The 27,688-nt window shown below is 53.0% G+C and overlaps 2 protein-coding genes across 8 annotated transcripts; one reads left to right on the forward strand and one right to left on the reverse strand.

The window, feature by feature from the left end:
- On the forward strand, positions 2,123–15,638 carry PGAP2 (post-GPI attachment to proteins 2). Of its 7 annotated transcripts, none has more exons than XM_018059433.1 (7): positions 2,123–2,284; positions 5,178–5,352; positions 9,314–9,482; positions 13,175–13,427; positions 13,571–13,677; positions 14,296–14,404; positions 14,622–15,638. In XM_018059433.1, exons 2-7 carry the CDS (start codon positions 5,219–5,221, stop codon positions 14,750–14,752), a joined length of 903 nt encoding a protein of 300 aa, XP_017914922.1. In that variant the 5' UTR covers positions 2,123–2,284; positions 5,178–5,218; the 3' UTR covers positions 14,753–15,638. The 7 variants fall into 7 exon arrangements, with proteins under 7 accessions (XP_017914922.1, XP_017914923.1, XP_017914925.1 ...); XM_018059436.1 differs by having other exon boundaries at positions 2,271–2,284; positions 5,178–5,357; positions 9,299–9,482; XM_018059432.1 differs by lacking the exon at positions 2,123–2,284 and adding an exon at positions 2,539–2,642.
- RHOG (ras homolog family member G) lies at positions 16,296–27,294 on the reverse strand. Its single transcript, XM_018059437.1, has 2 exons — positions 27,200–27,294; positions 16,296–17,511 (listed from the first exon to the last, which is right to left on the reverse strand). The coding sequence occupies exon 2, from the start codon at positions 17,449–17,451 to the stop codon at positions 16,876–16,878; it is 576 nt and encodes a 191-aa protein (XP_017914926.1). The 5' UTR covers positions 17,452–17,511; positions 27,200–27,294; the 3' UTR covers positions 16,296–16,875.

Genomic DNA, 27,688 nt, shown 5'->3' on the forward strand with positions numbered 1-27,688 from the left:
ACAGGGGCCAGATGTGATCAGCTCTGTGTCATTAAAAGAGCCAATGTGAATGTAAAGGGGAATGATGGAGAGGTAGTAGGGTAGTGAAGGAGATCTCCAACAGGGAGCGTTCCCTGACAACTACATCCCACATTCACTTCCCCTGTTCTGCTCTACCTGCCCCCCACCTCTGCACTACCCCATGCTCCTGGAACAACCCTGAAAACAAATTCTCAGACAGGTTGGACTATCTGGTATGCGTTTGTGCAAAGGGGATTGGAGCGGTGATCATGGCTAAGGCCTTAAAGATGGTGGTGGTGTTTCAGGCACAGGTCTCCTTGGGGTATGTCTAGGTACCAGGCAAACCAACTGGGAGGTCAGGAAACACTGGAAAGCTTCAAAAACAGCAGCAGCTGTTTGGACAATGGACAAATGCCAGTTCAGCAAACACTGAGTGCCTCCTGAGTAAGGGTGAGACTAGGTGCTTAGATGCTTGTTCAACTTTTCTCTGTAAAATGGCTTTCATCAAACTTAGCTCACCGGATTATTAAGAATATCAACTAAGAGAATGCATATGAAATCCCTGGCACATAGTAAGAACTTATCTTTTTCTTCCACTTTTCTGCATATAAATCAAGTAGGAGTCAGTCTTTCAAACTGACAGTGGAGGAAACAGATTCAGAGAGGATCAGTGACTGCTAAGGTCAGACAATTCAGAAAAGGCTCAATCAGGACAAGTTCTCGCTGTAGCTGACCTATCTAGCTGTAGTTAACGTGGTATATTAAAGTACCTTCCACATACCTGGCATGTATGTTATCTAATTCTTACAACAACCCTATAATGTGGATATTCCTAAAACCATTTTAGAGATGAGGAAGCTGAGACTCCAGACTGTATGATGGGGAAACACCCAAATCACCAGATAATTAAAGGCCAATTAGAGTGCCTCAAGTTTCAGGCATTAGAGGTAGTCTAGAGGCAGGGAGAAAGGACCCAGCCCCAGGGAATAGTACTTAAAGCCAAAGGAACAGATAAGGGGTTAAGACAGGAAGCAAGGGCCAGAAGCAGGCACGTGTGGGTTGCAGCTAGACAAAGAGGATGACAGGAAGCCCCAAGGAAGAAAACCTAAATTGTTTTCAAAACTAAATAGGAGTGGTTCTTTCAGTAAAGTTTTACTAATTGCTCACTTTCCCTGGGACCTTAAAGGACAGGGTTGGGGAGAATTGAAGTCAAGAAAAGTAGTTTTTAATAAGACACCTTCCTTGTAGATTTGAAGCCCCCAGGAGTGAGCAGGATACCTCTGGTTCCCCCACCATTGCTCAGCTCAGGGCCTGCCACAGAGAGGGCTTAGGCTGAGTAAAAGGAACAAGAGTGAATGCACACGAAAGGGCTCTGGCAAGTTAATCAAACCTGGGCCTCTGTTTCCCCTTCTACAAAGTGAAGATGATAGCTACCTTGTGGGATTAACAGTATATAGTGATTAAGGGAATGCCCTTAGGTGCTAGACCGATTCCTGGTCCTGACACTTGCTAGCTGTGTGATTAGGTAACTTGGCTTTTCTGTTTTCCTTGGTGAAAAGGAGATATTAATAGTATCTACCACATAGGGCTTTTATGAGGATTAAATGGGATAACACATAAAATGTAGAAGAGTGCCTGGGATACAGGAGGTGCTCAAAATGTATGGATTTAAATGGGAACGATGTGATGGAAACAGTGCCTACCTTAGGCGTCCTGCACCTGCTGCGTGTGCTCAGACAACCCCACATTGTAACTAGAGGAGGGATTACTGACCCCTTCATCCTTTTTCCCTATTGAGGTAGGATGGTCTTTATAAAGGTAGCCACAAGTCCCCCTCAGGGGTCCATCAGATGGGGAAGGAAGCCCGCGTGGGGGCTGGTTTCTGGGGATGAGCCCTGACGGTGAAGAGAGACCTGGGACTGGGCGAAGGAAGATCAGCTCTCTGTCTTGTTAAAGATGTGACCAGGCGCCCTCTCCTGATCAAGGGCAGGAATAGCTCTGGCCCAGAGTTTCGGGGGTGGGCCCCACGGGATCTCACTCCTTATTATGTGCTCTTCCCTTTGCTGAAATGCATTGGGTTCTGGGGAGTCAAGTTTAGGGGACGGGCGCCAGGCTGGGGCCAAAACTGGTTTAGTGTTTTAAAAGGGCGAAGCTAGATAGCTGGATAATTCGTCTAGATTGGGGTGGGGGGTGGATAGACACCGGGGTCAGGAAATGAGAGAATTCGGGGCCTTCCTGAATTAACTGTATGTTCTTTCAACAGGTGATGGAACGCTGCTGAGAGGTAAGGTGACGAGGTGGCTTATCCAGCGTGTCAAACCCAGTTGTCCGGGGCTCTTCCGGCTGTCCCCACGCAGCCGGAATTAGTGGGGCAGACCAGGGCTGGATCGGCATGGCATGAAGGGACGCCAGATTAAGGGGGACAGCTCTGGGTCCTGGGCCGCAGAAGCGGGGAGGGGCCAGCAGAGCAATTGGGCTCAGTTTCCTTGCCAAGTTCCGCCTCGAGCGCGCCGGCCCCGCCCTCGCCGTTCCCGCTCCGCCCCGCCCCCTGCCGCTCGCCCCCCGGGCCCGGCCTGGGTTTCCCCCCGGTGCTGGCGGCTCCCGGCCTGCGCCGGCGCGGCCTCTTCGCCGCCGCAGCCTGGGTGAGTATGAGGATGGGTGTTCGGGGCTGCCGGGCAGCCCCACTTGGGGGAGCTCGGTCACGCGGTCTGGCCTCCGCAGGGCCGGGCCCCAGGCTGTAGGGGTCCCGCCGCCTGCCCAGGAACCGCTGCTTTCCTCTCCTGGCTGGCTGAGCTGACCCCTTTCCCCACTGCTCCCCGATATGGGCCCGATGTGCAGGAGTGAGCTCTCCCCGCTTCACTCCGCAGCGACTCCTGGTCCAGATTCTACCAGGAGGGAGGTGCGGGGGTGCTTTGCAACCCCATAGATGAGTTTGAAATCCCAGTTCTGCCACTCATTAGCCTATGACCTTGAGCGAGTGTTAACCTCCTTGAGCCTCACTTTCCTCTTCTGTAAAATGGAAATATACAGGCTATAGTGCCTACCTCATAGAGTTATATTGTGAAGATTAAAGAAACAATGTATATCTAGTTCTGAGCAGGGTGTCTAGTACTCATCCAGTAAGTGTGGATTTTGGACTGGAGCCTGAAAAGGTGTTTGGGGATCTCTGGAAATAAACTAGGGATACTCCTGAGAAAGCAGTTTTCAATGAAGTAATACCTGTGTAGAAGTTAGAGTTGACTGGAGCTGAACAGCTGCCCTTCAGATAGGGAGCTTCCTGTCCTGAGGCCTGGGACAGTAGAATGACCCAGTTGGTATGGACTTATTAGTAATCCAGATCACACAATCCCATGTTGTATAACTGTGAAAACAGGCCCAGAGTGGTTAGGTGACTTGCCCAAGGTCACACAGCTAAAAGGGAGGTTAGGTATACCTCCAGGAAATGGAACAGACTATTCCTGAAATCTTATCATCCCCTGCCTTAGGCACTGCCTATTCATTCCCTGAGGATCTGCTCTTCAGTTTTGGGGTCCCAGTGATTCCTGAGTGATCCAGAGCAGCTGGCTTCAGGAAGGGATGTTGGAAAGGGGCACTAGTACCATTACAACCACAGAATTTGGATTTGGGCTGGGTGGGGAAGGTCTTTGGGGATGATCCAAACAATGTCAGAATGTGCTTGATTTGGGAGGGCCACCAGAGTCACTTCCACCACTCCCTGGGAAGTGTCTGGCCCCCTGGAAGTACTGGAGCTTGAGCAGTTGGGGCAGGCTGCCTGACAGAGCCTGGCAGAGAGGTGGGTGGAGGAAGATGGATGAGAAGCATATCCACCTGGCGTTTTCCAGATTCCAGGAGGAGGCTGGCCTCCAGGTGGTCAGGGTTCTTCCTGAGGGCGGGGCCAGGCAGAGCTGGAGCTTGATCTCCAGGCCGGGCCCTGGAGTCCAGAAGGGCGTGCTCTTTGTGTATCTGAGTCAGCCATAGTTTGGCAACAGGACGCCTAAGTTCTGAGGATGGCTTTCCCTCAGGCTCAGCATGTCGTTTTGAGAAAGGATCTTCCTCTCTCTGTGTCTTGGTTTCTCTGTCTTTAAAATGGGAACAGGGCTAACTCATCTGTATAGGATTTGGTTTTTTAGCTTTTTTCCTCCTAGGGACAGTTTCCCCTTCTCTTTCCCCTCCTTACCTGACCCTTCTGCCCAGAGCTCTGGCCCAGAGAGGGGAGGTCAAGGAAGGCCAGAGTGCAGTGTGTGATGTTGAGCGCCATGTCGCCTCACTGCTGGCTCTTCCTTCTATTTGCTCTGTGACCCTGAGCCACTCCAGTCCCTGAGTCCTGCCAGTCTCTTGGCCTCAGTGTCCTCTTCTATGCCCTGGGGTTGGGGCTAGACTAGGATTGCTGGTGTATACTTGGCTGGTAGTATAAGGCCTGACCCTAGATATCCTCATCTCATTGGAGGGGAGCAGACCTCAGACCTTACCTGGTTTCTGGAGGAGAGTGGACAGGCCCCTGGGGACTGGGAAGCCTCCAGAAGCTGACCAGGCAGCTCTCTTCAGCAAACAGCAAGCCTAGGCTAGCACCAGGCCTGATGCTGCAAAGCCTTTCAGTCTCTAAACACGTGAGGCAGCGGGTGGGGACAGGCAGGGGGTTGGTGCTCTGCTGGCTTCCATGGAGGCCTTGCCACTGTGGACTGCAATGCAGGCACACAGAGCACACAGAGCCTGGGAAGGGACTGAAGGTGCAGAAGGGTCCTGAGCCAGTGGATGAAGCAGAGAGAGCCTATGGGAGGCCCTGAAACATGGAGGCTCCAAGGTCTGTGGGAGGAGATGGGCCATTCTGACCCCTGGGAGGTTTTAGGATTGGTTCCTGAAACAAGACAGACTAGTTCAACCAGCTCCTGTCAAGCCAGGGATAGGGATGAGAAGTTTTCCTGACTTACTCAAGCTTCATCTTAGCATAGATTTGGTTCATTCTTTCCTCTGAAATGGAGGGTGAATGTTCTTATGGGAGTCTGAGTCCATCTTCCTCGTCCTGGGCAGTAGCTGACCAAGCTTAGGGGCTCGGTGGCTTCCTTCTCAGATTCCCCCCACCCCACAGCTAAGCTGAGGACTGAGCACAAGGGCTGGCTTCCCCACTGAGTACCAGCCTCACTACCTTGGGCCCTGACAGCACACCACTCCATCCCCAGGTCTGACAAGATGTACCAGGTTCCACTGCCGCTGGACCGGGATGGGACCCTGGTCCGGCTCCGCTTCACCCTGGTGGCCCTGGTCACGGTCTGCTGTCCACTTGTCGCCTTCCTCTTCTGCGTCCTCTGGTCCCTGCTCTTCCACTTCAAGGAGACTACGGCCACACACTGTGGGGTAGGGTTTGTTTTGGGGGGGGGCATTGATACCTTGTATTCAGGCCTAATCGGATCTGTTTTGAATCCTGAGTCTCTTGTAACAGAATTAGCCGTCACGCATTACTGGGCTGCTGGGGGTGCCTGCAAATGGAGGTCCCAAGGACTAGGCTCCCTCTACCTTTCATGGAGGTCACTGGGGGCCAGGGTCCCTAAAGTTGGGTAGCTCCAGAACCCAGAACCCAATCCTTACTTCACAGAGGGGCAGATTCAGCAGCCCCAGGGTTTTCTGGAGGGTAGAGAATAAGACTGGGCTAGAGGGCACTTGGGGCTTCTTAGTGTGGCTCTGTTGTGGGCTGCGCTTGTCTCCATGGGAACGTGATTATGTAAGTGTGTGTGTTAACTGTGAGGGACATGACTATAATGGCTTTGACTGGGGTCTGTGTGAGAGAGAGACTATATCTGTGCCTGACTGGGGACCTGATTATATGTATGTACATGTTTTCTGGGGTAGGTCCCATGACCTCTGAGGTACCCTAGGTGTCCATATACCCTCTTGGATAGGGATATGGCATGTTGGGCTATAAAGAAAGTTGTGATTTCTTTCTCTGTAGATTATTGGAGTAAATGGGATAAGACCTCTGTGAACCTTTATTATCTTCCTAGTTCATCTGCTGACTCTGTATTACTTGAGACTCAGGGACAGCCTCACTTTCCCCATGTTTAAAACAGGGTTCAGAATTCCTGTTCTCCCCCTCAGGGTTAGTGTAGAACTCCAAGTAGAGGAGATGGGAACATGGTTTGGGAAATATGAAGCGTGAGGAGCAGAAGGAGGAAGAGGAAAAGGAGACTGTTAAGTTGGAAGACAGGGCAGGAGGGAAAGTTAGCCAAGGGTCTCTAAGTGGGAAAGAGGACATGAACCCTTGGACTAGCCGCACAGAGAGCTCAGAAGGCCCCCAAATAGCTGAGCTTCCCACCTTCATATAGAGAGCATCTGCTCGAGAATATGGGGTACAACCACGACTGGGATCTGACTGGCAGGTGTGGGGGCCCACTTCATCTGTTCCTATGTCTTGAAGTTTTCCTTCTTCTTGATTTGTCAGTGGGTGGATGTGGGCCTTGAGTTGGCAGCCAGTCTGGTGAGACTTAGAACTAGGAGCTGTCAGAAAGAAGAGGACTGGAAGGAAAAGGGATGACCAGTTGATCTGAAGCAGATGATCAGAAAGGATTCATCTAACAGCCTCTCCTGACCTGGTTCTCACTTCAGATAATGCATCCAGTATTCTTTTACCCTGGCCAACTCCTCTTCATCTTGCAAAACCCTTCTCAGGTGTCTTTTCTTTCCGATAGGCTTGTCTAGCCTCCATGGGGCAAGCTTAATCACTCCCTCCTCTGAGTGCTCATAGAACTGGTGTTCTCTCATACAATTCTGTCATGCTGTATTTGTGTCTCTCTTTCCTACTAGGCTGGGAGCTCCTTGAAGGTGGGCATTGCGTCTGAATCAGAAAGTATTTGTTGAATAAATGGATAGGACACCTGCCTCCCACCCCAGCACACAGCAGCCCATTGCCCTGGGAAAAGGAAGGCATGATATAATGCAGTCATAGTCCATATGGGAAATTATAATATTTGTATAGCATATGAAGTTAGACGGAATAGGCTGTTTGCTCTGGCCCTTGTGGCAGGCTCCAAGGGATAATGGGATCAATAACCTCAGCCTACTTATAACCCATTCTCAACATACTCCTTGGGGAGCTAAGGCATAGGTAGCTGCTGGAAGGGTACTTGGCCTCTCTTGGGCAGGACTAGGCCTAGGGACCCCAGGGATATTTTGTCCCTACTCCCTGGGAGTACTGTGATGGATCCACATGGAGATTTTCATATATGATCTGGATTTCTCACCCAGATACTAAAGAAGTATCTTTAGTCTGTAATTAGATGATTTTGCCTCTGCTTGCATGTCCCCAGTGATGGGGGGGTGGGGCTTCTCTCCTTTCCAGGCAGCCGATTCCAAGGAGACTTAGTAACTAACAATTAGCAAGCTCTTTCTCACAGTGAGCACACCCTCTCTTTCTGGTGGGTGTCTGTCCTAGCTCTGGCTCTGCTTTAAGACCCTCAGAGCTACATTTTCCACCTGGCTTCCAGACAGCCCTGCAGAGATGGGAAGGCAGTAATGCAGGGTCCCTTGAGTTTTCTCTTCTTAGGTAGCATGGTTCCGAGTCTCTCAGGCAATCCTTATAAGACACATGCCCCTGGGCTTGGCCCAGTTGATCACTATTCTCTTCGAGGCCCTGATCTGGGCATAGGACTTCCTATGGCCTGAGCAGTTCAGCCCCAAACAGGACTGTTCTGTTCCTGTTACTGGCTGATAGACCTCTGTGAATGCAGCCTGTGCTGCCACTAGCTGTTTCTGCACAGGTGCAGGCTGGTCACTGATACCTCATGTTCAGCCCCCTCCAGATTTCTTTTGGACCCTGAATCTATTGTTTAGGATTAGCTAGCTCTCTGATGGGGCCCAGCAGACATATTCAGTCCTGCTCGAACACAAAGGGGCTAAATCCTATTCTGCTTTGTCCCTTTCCCTTCCCAGAAACCTGCTTACATCCCTGGACCCCACCCCCATCTCTGGCAAAGGGATCTGCTGTGGGCTGACCTTGGCCGCTATCACTTCTTACCTTTGCAGAGTGTTCTGGGATTTATGACATGGCCTTGTTGGTCCTGGGAAGGCTGTGTGCCTCAGCAGGCGTGGAGATCGGGGCACTGTGGGCGGGAGGCAGGCCCTAGGGAACTGGGGGTGGGACCCTGAAGTCTTAGAGCAGTCTCAGTCTGGCTAGAGCCCTCAACCCAAGCCCCGGATCCTTCAGCACCCAGTGTGAGTGTCCCTTCGTATGCCTACCCCCACCCCAATTCCCCGAAACTGAGCTGGACCAGTGTGGACTGGGGTTCCCTTAATGGAGGGAGGTCTGATTCCCATAGGGAGATTTGGTTCTAGGCCTTTTAATCCAAAGCCATCTCCATCTGCCCCCCAGAAGGAAGCCCAGCTTGAAGGGTCATGGTGGTCAAGGGGAGTCTGGGAGGGCATTCTCTGTCCAGGGGAAGAAGGGAGCAGAAAAAATCCACCCCCTCAGTCTGGGTCTCTGTTTCCTGACTCTGGCCCAGCATGGCAGGCTCAACCTGAGCAAAGAATCCTATGATTCCCCAGATTCCTGAAAACCTGCAATTGGGTGACATGGTCTTCTCAGAGAGGAAGAAGATAAAACTCTGGGCCCCTGGAGAGACCCTGGTATCTTGAGGGTCAGGATCCTGCTGGCCTGAGGCTTAGATCATTCTGAGCCTGGGGGTGGGATGGCGGATAGCCTGTGGTCCCGTTGAATAGGTTCTGGGCCCTCCCATTGTTCCTAGTTGAACTTGGGTGAAGAGCAGGAATGTGGTCAGACAGGGTCAGTAGGAGAGCTTGGGCCACTCTGAGCCAAGGGTCCTTTGTCTGGGTTACTTGCCCTGAAGAAGACCTTGGCTTGGAGACTTAAGCTGTCAGGTGGCAAGAGGCCTTAGTCCTAATGTTTGATCCTTGCATAGTTCTGGGCCTCGGTCTTCCCTTCTGTGATATGGGAAGAATAACCCTTCCATCCTCTGACCCTTTTCCTGAGGGTCATGGGAATGAGGCAGGCCATCAGAAGTCCCATGTGCAGGCCACTGGGAGCCTCGATTCTCCAGACTCTTCCAGAGGTGAACCTACAAGAGCAGTGTGCCAAGGGGACTCCTATGAGCTGACCCTGCCTCTCTCTGCTGTCCTGGCCCTTCCTCCTTATACCTCCTCTTCTGCACTTTTCTTTTTCCTTTATGCCCTTCCTACTCTTTTACTCTGCCTTTTCCCTGCCCTCTGAGGAGCTAGCTCTAGAAAATGCCCCACTTTCCCAGGCCCAGGTATCCCCACCAGGCCCCAAGTTTTGTCCCTTGCCCTGCCTGAGCACCACTCCCTACAGGATGTTCTCTGCGGCCTCCCAGCCCTTGGACCCCGATGGGACCGTGTTCCAGCTCCGCTTCAAAGCCATGGTCTCATGGGTCATCACTTTCCCTGCGTTCGGCTTCTTCTTCTGCATCATCTGGTCTCTGGTGTTCCACTTTGAGTACACAGTGGCCACTGACTGTGGGGTGAGTGCCAGGCTCCCCAGTGCCTGGGTCAGGGCCAGTTCAAGAGATGGTGATAAGGGTAGAATGTCATAGTCGGAGAGAAGGCACAGGGTGAGAGGGGAGGGGGATAAAAGGATGGTGGGGTCGGGGGAAGTCAGGGGGTGTGTTTTGGGGAGAGAGAGCCAGGGAAAGTAGATTCACAGTCCTCCAAGACTAGAAGAGGACTGTAGAGGGTACAAGGTGGCAGAAGGGGAGGAGGGGGAAGGGAAGAGAGAGGGAATAGGCAGGAGAGATCTCGAAAGGGAGAAGAGGGCTGAAGAAAGACCAGACTGGAAAAGAAGCCAGGACTGTGGGCTAAGATGAGGCCAGGAGTGAGGAGAAGTAATGAGTGGCTTTAGCCCAGACAAGAGGTCTGACCTTAGAAGACCCCAGCCCTGCCTTGGGTTCTTCTAGCTTGGTTTCTCCTCTGGCAATCTCAGGCCCCACAACCTGAATCCTCAGAGCTCTGCCAGCTGGAAACCTAGAAGGAGTCCCTGCTTCTAAGAGCAGTCCACCAAGCCTTTCCTGAGGGCCCAGAGGGACGCAGGTTCTGTATCAGGGGCATGGAGTTGAACATGGACTTGCCCTTAGCATCTTATTCCTGCAAGAGACAGACTTAGGCACAGATGTTCCCAGGACTGTGAGATGAGATTCCTTCTGTGATAAAAGGAGCACAGAGTTGGTGGGTTCAGAAGAAGCTCTTCACCCAGCTCAGAAATCAGAGACTTCCTTCCTGGAGTGACGGTCGGGGTGAGGGGAGGGGAGTGAGGGTCCGGTAGGGGTGGTGTGGTTGGGAATTGTTGCTGTAGGGGTGAAGAAGGATTTTCATGAGTGCCAGGTTGACAACTTTTGATTTTATCCAGGGGACAATGGGGAGCTTTGGAAAGATTTTAAGCAAGAAAGGGACATGATCAGATTTGAGGTTTAGAAGACCATTCTGGCTCCTGTGTGCAGAACAGATTTAAGGGCAGCAGGGCAAGAGCAGGGTACAGGGCTTTAGTTCATGGTACAGGAGGTTCCAGCTGAGATGGGGACTATGAGGTTAGAGAAGAGGGGATGGAGTTCAGAGAGGAGTAGCAGGTAGTTCTGATAGAAATGGGAGCTGTGAACATATAGTGGTTAGTACTCTGCGTTGTGATAGGAATAGGAGTTTTTATCCAGTTGGCAAGGGATAGGGAAGAGAATGGGTGGTAGGAAATAAAGAAAGGTCATCCATAAAAGTCAGGGGACTTTTATCTGAGGCCAAAAGAATGAATCTCTAATGGTGAAACATGAGATGCTATGATAAGGAAGTTTTTGGACCCCTTCCCTTTACACCGTGTGAATTTCTGATCTGCTGCCCTGCCATAGATCCACTGAGTCATGTCCTCCAGGCCAAAGGGTTTCTTCTCTTGGGGAAAGGAATTATGCTCCCATCTCTCAGTACCCTTAGCTCTGGGCTTTTTGGGGAGGGGGATTTGGGTACTGTGTACCTAGGCTCTGATAGATTCTATGTTGCTTGTTGCTGGCATAGTTGGTGAGTAGGGAACGTTAGTACTTGGGATGGCAGGGGTGAATATGAGTACCTATACCTGATTGTGTATGTGTATGTGTGAGAGAGAGAGAGTTTGAGTGAGTTGATGAGGGAGGCAGTTCTTACTCTTTGAATGCTGTGCCCACCCCTAACCTGAGAGGAGCTTGCGAGGATGGGACGAGTAGCCACAGGGCCCTAATTCTCTAATCCTCCTGAGGCATCCCCCCAAACTCTGTGTCATCTCTACCCTTTACCTATTTCCCAGCATCAGTCAGGGTTCTGGGCCCTTGAGTGCTCTGAGTTCTCCCAGCCCAGCCTTAGATGTTGGTACAGTTCTTAAAGTAGCTGAGGTTGGGGCAGGAGTTTTCAGAATGAATATTCTAGGAAGTGAAGACAACACTCCCACTAACCCTACACAGGGGACCTACCCAGAGAAGCAGGAAAGTCAAGTGAAGAGGCTTGGAGGTCTCAGCAGTGTCCAGTCCAGATATGACTCCCACCTGTCACTCAGAAGCCGGCCTTCCCATGGTCAGTAGCCACATAGATCACATATTTTTTTGCAGGCTTTTCAGGAAAGTTTGTCTTCTGAAAGCCATTGCTTATACTCACTGCAGATGCCTTGCATACATTGTATTTAGTATTCACCATCACCCTGCAAGGCAGGTGATATCCCTATTTTGCCAATGAGGAAAAGCTCAGAGAGGTAAAGTGACTTGCTCAAGGTCACCCAGCTTAGAAAGGCAGAGCTGGGATGCACACTCATTGCCTCCAAGCTGCCTTATCACTGAATATCTGAGACTGATCTTGAGCTTTAGTATCTCAAGTTGTACCTTGAGAGCATCACACTCTGAAAGCTCTGCACTGAGCTGCCTCTGACAGTGCTGGGGGGAATCCATCTCCTTTTCTGTGAAGGCTTGAGAAGGCTCTGGCTGGTCCCACCCCAGGCCCTCCCCGGCCCCGTGAGCTGCTTCTGTCATTGCCTGCCTTCCCAGCCACTCTGAGGTCCATTCAGCATCCCCACTGGCAGACAGGAAGGGATCTTCCAGAACTCCACTATGAAGACTGGTCCTGCTATCATCACAGCAGGGTCATTCGCTCTCTGGGTTTCTGGGCTCTGGTACTGCTCTGGCTCTTGTTGAAGGTCTAAAAGAGTCCACAGAAAAAAAAATAAAAATAAAAAAATAAAAGAGTCCACAGAAAGTGTGGGCAACAGACTTCCATAGTTATGGAGTCCTTTAGAAATGCAGATTTTCAGATTCCAGACCTTCTGCATTCTCACACAATCCCAGATGGGTTGTATGCATATTAAAGTTTGAGGCACACTGCTTTAGGCATTGGAGTCTAAGAGATCCTCCTCCCATTCAAGGTCTTCCTGTTCCCATCAAAACTACTGTTTACCTACCCTGCATTCTCTCACTCTCTTGTATAAACAACACACCGGTCCTTGCAGTTGTATGATATTATCTCCTCCTTCCTCAGCTTCAAAGAATGACATTCCAGTTCCTTAAGAAATGAGGAATTCGAGGCTTTGAGAAAAATGGATGAGAGATATACATAAGAACAGGGTCATTTTCTTAGACTACACCAGGTTAGAAACACCCACTTTCTTCAACATGATCAGAATGGAGGTATTCTTCTGGCCCAGCTCCCTTGGGATCTCCCAGCACCCTCTATCACCTTTCTACCCCTGACCAAAAGAACAAGTGAACTGAAAGCAGTCAGGAAAGGCCCGGTTGGGAAGTGAATCCAGCTCTGTCCCAAGGAGGCTCAGATGTTTCCGTCCTTGGGACTGAATCTGGGATGCTGGGCTCATGGACCCTACCACAGTTCCTTATCCAGGTCACAGCCCTGTGCTGTGGGCCCAGAGAACGTCTGAACCTGGCTGTAGCTTTCGCAGCTGTCTGTAGGGAGATGGAGACGGTCCCACTCTGCACCCACACGAACCCCAGGCTGGCTGGGGAGTCAGAACCAGGCACAGGAGGACCTGGGACCTGGAAGGGGAGGTCTCCCTGGAGAGCTGTGAGGCTTTGAAGGAGGACTTCCTGGAGGGAGGGGACTGGAGCAGAACCTTCTGAGTGTCAAGGTGATTATTGGAAGAGAAAGATCTCAAGGTGGGCGGGGCATCAGGGGGTCAGTGCCCAGATGGGTTACAACTCTCTAGGTGCCCAATTACCTGCCGTCGGTGAGCTCGGCCATCGGCGGAGAGGTGCCCCAGCGCTACGTGTGGCGCTTCTGCATCGGTCTGCATTCAGCGCCCCGCTTCTTGGTGGCCTTCGCCTACTGGAACCACTACCTCAGCTGCACCTCCCCGTGTGCCGGCTACCGCCCGCTTTGCCGCCTCAACTTCGGCCTCAATGTCGTGGAGAACGTCGCGCTGCTAGTGCTCACCTACGTCTCCTCTTCTGAGGACTTCAGTGGGTGTCCAGACAAGGGAAGAAGGAGCGGGGAAGGGTTCGGGGAAGGGATGTCCTTGCCCCCTCCCTGCCCAGGACCTCCCAACGTGGGGCTTTGCGTGCTCCCTGCAGGACATGCTCCCAATCCTCCTCTCTCCCTCCAGCCATCCATGAAAATGCTTTCATTGTCTTCATCGCCTCATCCCTCAGTCACATGCTCCTCACCTGCATCCTCTGGCGGCTGACCAAGAAGCACACAGTAAGTCAAGAGGTACGGTCTACCCCTAGTGGGGCTCCAGGCGGCCCAGAGGACAATCAAGGACACTCGTCCTCAGGATGTGGGTAACGGTGAGGTGGAAACTGGAGTTCTGTGGCGAACTGGGGCTAGGGCTGGACCTGGGGACAGGGGAAGGGTGATGGGTCAGAATCTGGGGTGCTTTGGGTAGGGTGAGAAACTGGAGAACATTTCTAGAAGAGATGGAGGCTCCATATGGGAGTAGAGGGAGGGGCAGCACCTAGGCTGCAGCAGGTTAGGAACGCTGAGTCCTGGTCTGTGGTCTGTAATCATCCCAGTCTCACCACCACCCCCCCCCCCCCGCCCTCGCCCCGCCGCTTCTCTTCTCCTCACAGTATCTGGAGGTGTTGGGTTGGTAGATAAATCCGGGTAACTTACTCTGTCCCCCTGAAATGGGAGGGACCCACTGCCTCATTGGCCTCATTACACCCCCAAATGCAGGGCTATGAAATGCCCATCATTCCTGCTGCCCATGCCTGTGTCCCCTCCCATGACCAAGGATGGTAAGACTCAGCCCAGGAGTTGGGGCCAAGAGGGGAGACTGTCCACACACATCTAACAAGCTGCAGAATGGTCACAGAGCTCTTCCCCTAGGACCGCAAGTCCTACAACTGGAAGCAGCGGCTCTTCATCATCAACTTCGTCTCCTTCTTCACGGCTCTGGCTGTCTACTTTCGGCACAACATGTATTGTGAGGCTGGAGGTGAGACCAGGCGAGGATTCCTGGGTGGTCACAGTGGCCCTGGGACAGCTGTGATGCTTCCTGTGTCATGTGTGATAGGGCAGTGAACTTGGGGGCTGCCTGCCATTGTGTTCCAGACTCTGCGTAGTGATGCGGTGGTGGTGGTAATCTAGCAAGAGGCCGCTGGAGGGTTGAGAAGTTAGCTGATCAGGCCCTGTTCCTTGTGTCCTTGCTGCAGTATACACCATTTTTGCCATCCTGGAGTACACGGTCGTCCTGACAAACATGGCGTTCCACATGACAGCGTGGTGGGACTTCGGGAACAAGGAGCTGCTCATCACCTCCCAGCCTGAGGAAAAACGGTTCTAAACCCTTCTCTCCTCCTGCTGGGGAGGAGGCCCACTGCCCAGAAACTAGGAACAAGATACCACTCTGGCCTTCCCTCACCCTCTGTGTCCTCTCTGAGCCCTACTGAAGCTAGGGGAGAGGGGAAGAAGGGAGGAAGGGCCCAGGACAAGGTTTCACCCAGCCCTGCTGGGTTCTTCTTTCCCCCACTCCATGTGTAGGCACAGAGGCCTTTAAGCAGCACCACTTGTACCTGAGAAGCCCCAAGAAGCTGAGCTGGCAGGAGAGCTCCACCATCTGGTGCTAAAAAAAGTCCTGAGGTTCATAACCACCATCCGGTTCTTGGCCTTTACACAGCCACCTCTCGCTGAGGTCAGGGACCACTGAGCAGTGGCTGCTACCAGAAAACCACAGCCATTTCTCCCCACGGGGTCATTCACTTGACTCCTGCTAATCATCTGCTCTGCACATTCTGGCCTGTGACCACAGGCCCTTGCTAAGGTTGCCCAGGTGTCCTAGTCCTGACTTCACCTGTGATTTGGTGTGTGCCCTTCCCTAGCTGTGCCTCCATATGTCTGTGTGGATGAAGCAGGGGTGCAACGGGGTAGGGGGGAGTGTATGATTTCCGAGGGCTCTGCCATTCTGTTTCTCCCTGTGGAGGTGGTGGTCTGTACCTAAAGGATGACCTCCAGAAAAAGCCCTGGCACAACATGTATTTCCTTTCCCTTCTGAAATTGCTGACTTAAGACTTCCTCTTTGGCAAAGGTGCCAGGTAGCGGGCTCAGAGGCAGATTCCTGCCCCAAAACGGGCTCTCTGGTGTTCCCCCCCATCCTCCCTCCTGCCTTAGGCCCTGTGCTCTTTGGGGTGTACATTTTATTTCAAAGGGAAATAAATTTTTTTTTGTCAACAGTCTGGGCTAGGCTTACTTGTTTGGAGGCTCATCTCTCTGTTTAATGGAACTGAAGTGGGGAACAGGCTCCAGGACAGAGGGAATAGTCTATGACTGGTATGATTCCATGTGGCATCCCTCCCTGACCCCCTGACCCCAAACACACACTTAGGCCTTGGACTCTCCTACAGTCTAAGCTGATTTTGATGAGCAGGAGTGACTTTCTCTGCAGTGACTCCAGGTTTGGAAGCTCTGATACCTGGGAGAGCCTTAGGTTGAGGCAAAGGCCTGAGTGCTAGCCTCAACACTGTCAGTAAAGATTTGTCCCCGTGGGGGTATAAGGGGACAGTTCTCAGGTGCATGACTGTGAGAGCACCTACCTGCAGGCTGATGACTCAGCCTCTCCCTTTATGGTCCTTAGATAAGGAAGTTTCTCCTCTTGCTTTGCATCCCAGACTACTGCAGAATCTGTGGCTGGGCCCCACCACAAGACGGGCCCCTCCAAGGGAGCCCAGAGCTTTGTTAGGGAAATTGGGGGGTGGGGGGACCACAATGAAGTCTATTGTCCCCTGTCCCCTCTTGCAGGAAACAAAAGGCTCCCAGTCTCTGGGGAGCCCTAGCCCATGCTTGGTCCCTGCCCAACCCCCAATGCCCAGCACACAGGGAGGAGCCAGGGCCATGGAGACAGGAGGTTTTATTGATGCTGATGGGGGTAGGAGGGGCCCCCAGGAGCCCGGAGGGAGTGGGGGTGGGGCTGAGTCAGTCAGCGGATGCTAAGGCTTAGGCACATGAGGGTGGGTTAGGGCACATTCATCTTCTTAGGATTCTGTGGCTCCTTCTCTGGGGCAGGGAGAGCGCATCATGAGGGCGGAGCAATCGAAGAGCAGCGAGGGAGAGGTTAGGGATGGCAGAGCGCTCCTAACCTGAGAGAAGGCACCACAATAGGCAGCAACATCTGGTCAGTAGGGGGAAGTGGGGAGGGGGCACCTGGTTGGCTTCTTGGGGAGGGGCCCATCCTCGGCCTGGGTGAGCTCTCAAGAATACCTGGTGTTCCCAAGCAGAGTGGGCAGGGCCCAAAGCCCCTCTCCCTGTGGGCCTCCTTCAGGAGAAAAAGGCACTCGGGGAGCCCCCTTGGCAAGGGGTGCCAGAATTAGTCCTTAAGGCACAGCTGGGGGCAGACAAGGCGCCAAGGCACAAAGGCACAACTGGTTGGGGGGGGCGGTCGGTCAGGGGCAGCCTCCAAGCTGAGTGCCAGGGTCACAAGAGGACACAGGACCGCCCACGCTTGACAGGCGTGGGGTTGAGCACAGCCCGGACAGCCTCAGCAAACACTTCCTTGACGCCGTCCTGCTGCAGGGCCGAGCACTCGAGGTAGCGCACAGCGTGGATCTGCTTGGCCAGCGCCTGGCCCTGCTGCGGCGTGATGGGTGCCTGGCCCTGCTCCTTCAGGCGCCGCAGGGTGTCAGGCTGGGCTCTCAGGTCCTTCTTGGTGCCCACCAGGAGGATGGGCACATCAGGGCAGTGGTGGCACACCTCTGGATGCCACTTGTGCCGCACATTCTCATAGGAGGGCGGGCTGGCAATGGAGAAACAGATGACAAACACGTTGGTCTGAGGGTAGGAGAGTGTGCGGAGGCGGTCGTACTCCTCCTGGCCCGCTGTGTCCCACAGGTTCAGGTTCACCGTGCGCCCATCCACTGCACTCTGGGCGCTGTAATTGTCGAACACTGTGGGGATGTACTCCTTGGGGAAGGCGTTGGTTGTGTAGCAGATGAGCAGGCATGTCTTGCCCACGGCTCCATCACCCACCACCACACACTTGATGCTCTGCATCGTGGGTGCAGCTGGAGGCTGTGCCTCCTTCCCGTTCTGGGCCCCTCTGGATGCAGTGACCTGTGGACAGACGAGAGGGATACTCTCGGTTAGGGATCCTGGGAAGAAAGGATGGGGGCCTACAGAGGGGAACAAGCTCCAGATCTCGTAACCTGACACCATCCTGCAATCCCATCAAGACAGACCACAGACAGACAGACACAAAATGGGAGACAGGTCCTGAGACCAAGCAAGGATGCTCAAGAACAGCAGAATAAGACAAAAATTTGATTTTCCCCTTAATCTTCTATCCCTTTCCTGAGATCACGGCTTGTGCCTCTGAAGAATCTGAGGGGCTTCTGGACTTTTGGGCAGAGAACACAGTGTCATTAAGTACCATCACTGGTCAGACTGGTCAAAGGTTCTAATCACAGCTCCACCAACCAGTCAAATATGATTCTCAGGCAACATATTTAAGTTTCCTAAGCCTCATATTTTCTCATCTATAAGATGGGGATAGAGCTGGTGAGAGTATAAAATAAGCTAACATGTAGAGAGTGTTTGGCATGAGGCATGGCACACAGGAAGTGGCAAATAAGTCAGCTGCTGTAATTATCCGTGGGGTAAGTTTGAGAGGAGTCCCCGTTCCATCACCTGGTCACCTCTGCAGCTCACAGGGCCTCGAGGTGAGGAACTGCCCTTCCGAATTCTGGAACAGAACAGAGCTTCCAGAAACCCTGTGATTATTTATACTGCTGTGGCAAGGGTAGTCCGCTAATTGACTACTTCCTCTCAGCCACGGGGGACTTTTTCTGGCTAGTATGTGACTTCCTTTCCCTGCAGCTCTCTCACAACCAGGTCCCTGCTCCCTGGGAGGGGACAGCTCTGTGTATGACAGTATGACACACCCAGTTCTCTTAGCTATCTCCTGCTCCACCCAAGCACTATCATCCCTGGCCCATCTTCTCCATTTCACTTTATACACAGCAAAACTGTACCCTGGTCTGCCAACCCTTATCCTCCAACCTGTCCTCTCAACTATTGGTCCCAAAGCCTCAAAAATCAAATTTGGAGAGGCCAGGGGATATCTACCACTGGAAAGTAGAAAAGGAATCCTGGTGGTGTGGAACCTGCATAGAATCCAGGCCTTGGTCCCTCCCAGCTCCTCCTCCCAAGCCCCAGCTTCCCCTGGGACCAGCTGGGAGGGAAGTGAGTTCATTCTATGAGGCTGCCTCTCTGGTTTACAGTAAAAATATTTCCATCTTATTTGCATGAATAAATGTGTGTTCAACCTCAGGAGAGCAGATAGAGGGCCTCAAGGGTATGGGTCCAGAAAGAAGACAAGGACCCTCGGGCACTTGAGAATTTGGGACTGGAAGTCAAGAGAACTCAGCCCAGTTCTAGCCCCAGGGCTGCTCTGCTGCCAACTCACTGCAACCAAGCAAGAGGCACTTACCCTCTCTGGGCCTCAGTTTCCCAATCTGTGAAATGGAGAGAAAAAAGCCTGTGCAAGGATACTAAGTGGATGAGATGAGATATTAAGGAGCCTGGGGGCAGGGGACAAGATGATGGAGATAGGAAAGGCCCCTGGGAGCACAGGGTGGGGGTGGGAAGGTTGAGTCAATCAGCAAACGCCTAAGACCTTGGCACTTGAGCCCAAGTCAGGGCACGCTCATGTTCTCAGCATTCTGTGGCTTCTTCCTTGGGAGAAAAGAGACAGCATCTTGGGGAGGGGGTGTTGGTGCCATTCCTCGTGTCCACTGGAAGGTTGAGGAGAACCCAGCATCTCAAAGAGCAGATGCTCTCTAGGCCTGTAAATCTTTAGTTGCACACAAAGCAGGGGAGTAGGCATGGCTGTGTGACCAGGAACTCCTCCCCTCGAGCCCAGCACTGGGCTGGCCCAGGCAGGAAAGGGACTCTGGCTGACAGTCACAAGGCCTGAGAGACCAGAGTACAGCTGGCTCCAGGCAGCTTTCTTGGGAGGGGTTATCAACCAGCAATCAGTAAATCAGCCCTCAAAGGAGAGAGGAGGGAGTAGGAAGCTTCCGGGCTGGTGAGGGAACAGGGACTGACACCGGAAAAAGATCACGAGGGAGGTAGTGTCCAGAAACTAGCAGGGCAGAGGCATTACAACATAGGGCCAAGGGCACCAGATCCCTGACTCTGACCTCCTGGGATCACCTGCTGACTCTGCCTCTTGACTAAAAGTCCTCCACGGTACAACCCTTTCAGATCACATGGTATTACATTTTTTTCATCCTAACAACTCACTGGTACTATTCATACTTACAGATGAGGAAGCAAACTCAGAGCAGTTAAAATAACTCAACATCACACAGCTAGTCAGCACAGGACCCAACATAGACCCCCCCCCTTTTTTTTTTGAAACACAGACTCCAATTTTGCAATCCAAAGCCCTTTGCTTTCCTCAGTGCATCACACAGCCTCCAAGTGACCCTTACCAGCTGACTTTGTGACCTTAATCCAGTAACTCACTTCCCTTCCTGGAACCTCAGTTTCTTCATTTATAAAACTCACCCTCCCTGTCTCAAAGGGCAGCAGTGAGGATCCCGGGCACAGGGCTGGCCGTGCTTTATAAACTTGGACGTGGGCTGCACAGAGAAGGTGGCAAAGGCAAAGCCTTTCATACCAAGAGGCAGGAATCACTGAGTACACAGGTGGCTGAGAGGTGGCTGCAGCCCACTTCTCCCCATTCAGGGATAGTGCAGACCCTTACCCTCTCTCCCAGGGCAACTCTTTTCTCTGAACACCTATGGCCTGAACTGGGTCAAATAAGTTCCCATAGCTCATTTAAGGAGGGCGCATGCTCCAAAGGTAGGATCTAGCCTGTACCATGCAGGATAAAGGAACAGTCAATGCTGTAGGAGGCCAGACAAGGACAATGGCCTGCCTGGGGTTGGGGGATTGACTGTAACTTATTCACTAGGCCACTTAAAAAAAAAAAAAAGAACTTTTGTTTAGTATGTAAATAAACATTTGCAGATTAGTATAGTCTTAGCCATATTATAATGACTTGTTCTGGCTTTCTATTCCCAGCTTAATTCAGATCATGCCTGGTCCCTCGTCTTGGCTTTCAGAGTTCTTCATAATCTGGCAAAGGTTTTGGAGTCAGATAAAGAATCCGCTTGCAACGCAGAAGACTCGGGTTTGATCCCTGGGTCAAGATCCCCTGGAGAAGTTAATGGCAACTGCTCCAGTATTCTTGCCTGGAGAATGACATGGACAGAGAGGACTGGCAGGCTGCATTCCAAGGGGTCACAAAGAGTTGGACACAACTAAGTGACTGAGTACTCTATACATTCCACAGAGCTGGGTTTAAATCCTACTTCTGCCATGATGAGCTAGGTAATAGTATCAACCTTATAAGGCTGTTATATGGATGAAGTGCATTGATACACAATGTGTATGTACTAAGCAGGTACTTTGAAATGGGAGTTCCCTGCTCCAGAGGGGTCTTCACTGTCCTATGTAAACAGGCCAGGATCATTCTGGCCTCTGAACTTTTCCTCTTGTTCTCTCTGCTGCCACTCCTTGTCCCCTCTCAAATCTTCCTGACTCAAGGCCTAGCTTAAGTCTCATGGTCTCATGAGGCTACTGAATCCTCCTTTCTTTGAACTTCCACAGTATGGCCACCCTTGTAACCCTTCTTTGGCTCTGAGTCACTCTCCTTCTGCAGCAGTCACATACAAGTTCCTTAGCTTGTGGATGCCCCCCTGACCAATACCGAAGCTTGATGTCCTCGACTCCCCCACCAAAAAGCTGAGAACAGGCTTCTGATCTGCTTGCTTCTGCTTCAGTTACTGAGATCTGCATAAACAGGTCAGAAGCCCAGAACTGGACTGACACCTCCATAGTCCAAATTGCAGTGCTGAATCTTACTGGACAGGAGTGGCAGCCAAAAGCTTTGACTGGGATAGGCAAGAATCTTTCCTCCCAGTACCAGTTTGACCTGGCTCTCGCAGGGAGCACAGTCCAAGGGGCTCATCCTATCTGAGCATAGTCCCCAGAGCCTAGCCTGTACCCAGTGGGGACTGGTCTTGGGGTGTGGCCCAGGCAAGCCCAGAATGGGGGAGGGAAAGGAAGCAGTGTATTGCCTGATTGCCAGATCTCTGTGGCAGTTGTAGCAGGGGAAGTGTCCCAACTGGGAGCGGGGGAGGGGAGGAATAGGCCCTAAGAGCCGGGGAAGTATGAAGGCAGTGGGAACTTACTGGAGCCTTCTAATCTGCCTCCCTGACACGGGAGATCCCCTCCTGCAGTGCTCCCTGAAACTCACCCTAACCATACATCACTCGGGGTATTCTGATCCTAGGCTCTGGCCACATCACCCAGATCCTCTCCACAAGCAGCCTCCACATTCTCTTCCGTAAAACACATCAAGTAGCCACATTCACTGTCCTGGTGAGAATCCAGCATTTCTCTCCCATTTCCACCCTTCAGTCCACCACTCAGCAGCTCAGAAGACTGCAACTGCCTCAAAGAATCCCCTAATTTGTCTTCCAGAGCCAAGCACCACTGCCACCTCCCCAGGGAAGTTTTTTTGTAAACCACCCAAGTCACAAATGACTTATTCCATCCAAGGTCTGGGTCCTGATTTTCTCACAGGTGCATTCTATCTCAGTCACGTGGAAGCTTATCTGAATCTCTTGTCACTAAACTGGGAGGGCCTAGAGGGTAAGGTCCTGGCTATGTCTTCCTGGGCTAAGCATGGCATGCAGTGGCTGTCAGTAAATAGCTGAATGAACTCAATCTGTCCTTCATGTCTTTGCACATGGAGTTCCTCTTCCTGGAATTCTGCTCCTCTTCCACTGTCACCCCACTCCACAGCCTCCCAGTCCTTCAGGGCCCAGCTCCATTCCCCAGTTTCTCAAGGACACCATCCCTTCTTCTGCCCCAGCTCCCCCAGTACTGTTATTTAGGTTCATTGTGCTGAACTATGAGGAGGGAAATCTGTCCTGCCTACTTCCACAAGCCCAGCAGAGGGCTGAGCAAAACCTGCAGACTGACACACACCTCCTCTCTCATCAATTCAGACTTTGATTCTGGGAAGAAGGAAGAGCCTCCAGGCCCAGGAGACACTAGACAAGGGTAACTAACTTCCTCCCCTTGAGTATGATTTAGGATAACTGAGGGAGTGCCCTGTCCCTCAGCTGGAAGAGTGAGAGGGGTTGGAGCAGGCATAGCTCTAGTCCGGTGGTGATGAGGAAGATGGGTAGGAAAAGGGGTACTGATGAGGCTAAGGACTGAGCATATCTGAAGACCAGGGCTGGTCAAAGATGAGGTCAGGGTCATGGTCATGGTCAGTGTTAGAAACAGCTTCAGAAGTTCTGCAGTCTGTCTGTTTGTTTGAAGGGGGGAGTAGGAGAGGGATGGTACGAAGAGGCTCAAAGGGGCTGCAGCTGGGCTAGCAGGAGGAAGCTGGGGGAGACATGAGGTCAGCATGGGGCTGGGACCAAGCCAAGGGCTGAGTCTTGCTTTTTCTTCCCCTTCTCCCATCAGCAGGGACAGAACCCGAGACAGCCTAGTTCCCAGCCTTTAAAAAAAAAAATTCACGCTGGAGAATTCTCCACCTCTTGCCATTCTCCACCCTTTAGCCCCCGTGGAGGATCCTGCACTCTGCAGACAGAGTAGGAGATGGAGGGAGTTGAGTCTACCCACTAGGGACTGGGGAGGAGGAGGGTCCAAGACAGCTATAGCTGGGAGGGCTGTGGGAGGCTGGGACCCTTTCACTCAGTCCCAGCTCCTCTCCTTCTTCAACTGGTGCCGGAGTACCTGGGGTGCTCCACACACAGCCAGCCCCAGGGCCAACACAGCAGGCTGGGGGAGCTAAGGAGGCTGCCCCCTCCCCCACCAGGCAGCACAGAGGAAGGCTGAACACTTGCTTCCTCCTCCTTCCTCCTCCCCACTAACAGCAGCTCAGCAGTCCTGGGGCCCCACGGAAGGTCGTGAAGTGGCACTTCCTTTGCCTCTGCTCATTTCACACGAGGCTGTACAGAAGTGCCATCCTCCCAATCCTGCCTCCCCACCTGAAAATACCCAGAGACCCAGGGCTGCCCAGTCACTTCAACACCGCCCCAGACCTGAGGGGGTTTCCACAAGGGAAAAAAACATCAGGGAGGAAACTCCGGCATCTATTTTCCACTGTCAGTGGGGCAGAGCTGGAGCTGGGCATCGGGTACTCCCCCATGTTGCTGTCCCCTGGCAAAGTCCCTGACTCTCTGGCCTCTTCTCTTGTGCTAGGGGAAAGGGGCCACACACCCAGACAGCTGCTTAGACCTGTTCAAGGTGGGGTCCAGAGTAGAGGGCCCTGCTCTGAGAAGCCTCTTGAGGGAAGGAGAGTCACAGCTATCAGTATTCCGTATGCTCTCTGGAGCTATTGATAGGCAACTCCTTACTTCTGAAGCTGAGCCACAAGAGAGAAAGCTGACGAGAGTTATATACAGGATTGTGAGTAAATCCAGGACAAGGACCTGAGTCTCCTGACCTCTAGCCTGGGAATGGGCCCACTGCTCTGACCTCATTCAGGATGACCCTACCATGGTTTATCCCTTCAGGAAATGGGCCAAAGGGGCCAGGTTGACATCTGAGCCTGTTTTGCTTCCAGGCCCTCATGCCTAGTGCTGGGGCATCCGTGATTCAGAACTGACACTACTGGACAGCCAGCCATTCTGTCCCAGCTGAGGAGAGCCTCCTCTAGGCTCAAGCTCCGGGGGAGATGCCCTACCCCCATGACATGAGGACAAAAGAGGAAGCTGGACCCTGGACAGGAAAACCAATCTGTTCTGGGGAGGCGGCCCAGGCTTTGTCTTTGGTTTCCCTCTTCACAGAACCCTAGGAGCCTCACCACTCACAGGTATACACTGTGTATGCAGGAGGGGTCTTTAATCTGGGCCCCCTATCTTCTTTTCAGTTGCTCAGCTACCTGCATTCTAATATCTTCCCAACTGTCTCACTATAGCCACAACCTCTCAAATCTTCCTGCTCATGACCCCCTAAAAATTTACACCAGCCACTTCATCTGTCGTAACATCTTGCCAGAAACAACTCTCCGTATCCTAGATTCTCAACCAGGATCTTGACCTGAGTCACTTCTCTTCATGTCAAGAGACCCTGACCATAGTTTTTTTAGCCAAGACCTCAATGGCAGCCTCCTACAGCAGGTACATATTCCTCACCTCCACCCTCTGCAAAATATTTCCCCACTTAGATTCCCCCCACCTTGGTTATATTTTTCCGGTGGTGACTTCCATGCTCAGTGGGGCCAGGTCTTGTCTGGGAGAACCCCTGTTTCATCCATCCTATCTTTTCTCTTAGAATCCTGTCGGTTGCTCAGTTATCTAAAATAAGTACTGGTTTGGTAGGTGGGAAGTCAGGACTCCTGGGTGGTTTTCTAACTGAGCCTTGATGCTGGGAAATTCCTTGCATATATGTCCTCCCTTGAGCTGGGATTTTTATGCAGGTCCTTGGGACTTCCTGCTGGGGCCAAAACTCTATACCTCCCAGAATGTCAGTGGGAAACAATCATGGGAACAGACAACTGTGAGAAGGGAAGGAGACATAATGGGGTACAGGAATGGCCCTTAAACCTAGCTGTGCTTGGGAATCCCACAAAAGTAGCACTTGCTCTCCTCCACTTCTCTTCTAGTGGAGAGAAATGAACAGAGTAGGCCTGAGAAGAGAGGGAAGCATGATCTCTCAGCATGCATTCCAAAGGCTCTAGAATGGAGCCAGCAAGGCTTACAAAGAGCCAGGCTGGATTTCAGTTAGACTTGGAAGAAACTCCCAAAAGAGAGGGAATAAGCTCTTAGGTGAGAGGGGGAATATTAAGGATGCCTGAGGAAGAGGGGTAAGCAGAACTCTAGAGAGCTTCCTGGTCACCAAGGCTTTGATGCAGCCCAGGGCACGTGGAATCTGGCCTGGGCAGGCCCTGAAAGCAGCAGGAAAGAGCAGGCAGACACCTTTGCCTCATACCCCTCTTTTTTTCCTGAACTGGAACTAAGACATTTAAGATTGAAGTTAAACCAGCCATAGTCTTCCCTCTTGAACCCTGTACTTTCCTTCCATCACACCTAGCTGACCTGGTCCCCTTCTCCCCACCAGGAGGTGCTGGAACAAGTGAGCAATGGAGTCAGGGACTTTTAGGCTGTCCCCCAGGCTCCAGGCCTGGCCTCTTGACCAAGCACCTAAGGGTCTGGGAGATTTTGATTTCCCACGGCCTCTCTCACCAGTCCTATTCAATATTGTGTCACTCTACCCTGATACTCCGAATGCTACAGACTGCTTCCTCCTACCTAACCACAACCTCACCCAATGCAGGTTCCCTTCATTCTGCTGGCTTCCCCTGCTCTGGGCCCTCTCAAGGCTGAGGGCAGTTATTTTGTCTCCAAAAGATAAAGATATGTACATGCAGACACTTGCACGCACATACACATCTACAGGTTTTCCAAACCCTTCATCACTTTTATCAAGGGGAGGCTGCAGCCCACCTCATTGAACTAGGGTGGTCCAGTTCCCCAAAGCGGGAGATTCGTTACTGAAAGGGAAGAAGACAGGGATCCATCACAGTGAGGGCAGATGGAAGAATCAAGAGGGTGGATATGTGTGCGGAGCCAGAAGCTGGGCAAGGAAGGGAGCAGGGAGGCCACAGGGAGAGGACAAGGATGGACAGAGAAGCAGGGCAGGGGAGAGGTCAGGGGCCAGGCATGACTGTGTGTTTGGGGGAAAAGCAACCGAAGAGGATACGAGAAGAGGGTGACAAAGGGTTCGCGGGTAGAGTCTGAAGAAGGAATGGAGGAAGACAGAATAACATGTAGAATTCAGGGACTAACAATGGGGGAGAGGGAAGACTAGGAGATGGCTCATCATTTTCCAAGGCTAGAGTCTTTGTGGCCTCCCAGAAGCCCTATTCTCTCCATCTCCTAAAAACAGTCCTGCTCTCAGTGAGGCCCTCTCGCTAAGGATGATCAGCACCTCCGAGTAAGAGCCCTTCCACTTCTGTAACAGGGGAAGACCTGGTTCCTTTCCTTCCTCCGTCTACCCCGCCAATGAGCAGTGCCAGGCATCGGCCAGCTAGGCACAGCCGATGTTTGCTCACTACAATACTTGTTTCTCCGTTCCAGAGATGGAGAGGTTTTGCTTCAGACAGAGACACACAGAGAGAAGCACTGGGGTCGACCGGGGTTCCCCCACCTCCTGAGCACAGAGGACCTTGGGCTGCAGTCTGGACCGGCCTTGATCTTCCAGGGAAGGAGCTCCTTCTCCGCAGCCCAGGGCTTCAGAGGCAATAGACAGCCTCTCTCTCTACCTCACAAGTGTCACAACTGCCAAAGCAGTTCTCTAGCCCAGGGGCCCCTTCCCCTCAACACACTTCAGAACAGCCCTCCCGCAACTCCTGGGGGCACCCCATCTCTGAGTCTCATCTCCCAGCTCTGAGCTCTTCCCCTCAAGAGACTTTTCTCTCGGAGCGGGAGCCCCTCCGACCTCAGGAGTCCCTCGCGGCTCCCGGGGGCCGGTATCGCCGCCATCGGTACAGGAACCCCCACCCTCCCGGAGCCGTCGCCGGGTCGCAGTGGCCCGTGCCCGTCCCCGCCCCGCCCGGCCGGCCGCACCCGCCCAACTTGGAGCGAGCCGAGCACCTCCCGCCGCGGCCTCCCGAAGCCAAACTTCCCGGGCCTGCGCTCGCGTCCAGTCCCGGGCCGGCCGGGCTCCCTTCCCCCGGACCCTCAGCCCGCCGGCCGGGGCCGGGCCTCACCTGGTGCCCTCCCCGCTGCGGGGGAGCTGGGGGCGGCGGCAGCGGCTCGGGGCTCGAGAAGGAAGTGAGAGCGGGAGGCCGGAGGAAGTGGGGGGGGCGGGCCCGCCGGCGGGGCGGGGCGCGGGAGCGGGCCGGGCCGGGGCGGGGCCCGACCAGGAAGTCCGCGGGCCGGTCCCCCCCACCCCGGGTCGCCCCCAGCCGGTTGGCCCCCGGCCGGGTGCTGGCTCCCTCACCCCAGCCCTTTACCTCTGAGGCCCTTTAGGTCAGGGCGTCTAAGGTCAGTCCTCCCAGTCTCCTTCTTGCCACCCGCACCCCAGCAGAGGCCCTAGCCTAGGCGCTTGGGTTTTGTGCCCCTCTCACCGTATCTTGCCCCCACCCACCCCTGCGAGAAGATGCTGAGAACGGGCGCCCCTAGGCCTGGTGCCTTCAGTCAAGCCCCGGGATCGAGCGATGGCCCAGGCTGGGATTTGGCCAGAATGGGTCCGGCTG

This window comes from Capra hircus, chromosome 15 (assembly GCF_001704415.2).
Source record: "Capra hircus breed San Clemente chromosome 15, ASM170441v1, whole genome shotgun sequence".
NCBI lineage: Eukaryota > Metazoa > Chordata > Mammalia > Artiodactyla > Bovidae > Capra > Capra hircus.

Excerpts from the sequence above, each read along its gene's own strand:
- PGAP2 (XM_018059436.1), top strand. The coding sequence starts at position 5,188 with ATGTACCAGGTTCCACTGCCGCTGGACCGGGATGGGACCCTGGTCCGG. Across the intron at positions 13,428-13,570 it reads CTCCTCTTCTGAGGACTTCA|CCATCCATGAAAATGCTTTC; the intron begins GTGGGTGTCCAG and ends CTCTCCCTCCAG. Across the intron at positions 13,678-14,295 it reads AGCACACAGTAAGTCAAGAG|GACCGCAAGTCCTACAACTG; the intron begins GTACGGTCTACC and ends CTCTTCCCCTAG.
- RHOG (XM_018059437.1), bottom strand. The coding sequence starts at position 17,451 with ATGCAGAGCATCAAGTGTGTGGTGGTGGGTGATGGAGCCGTGGGCAAG.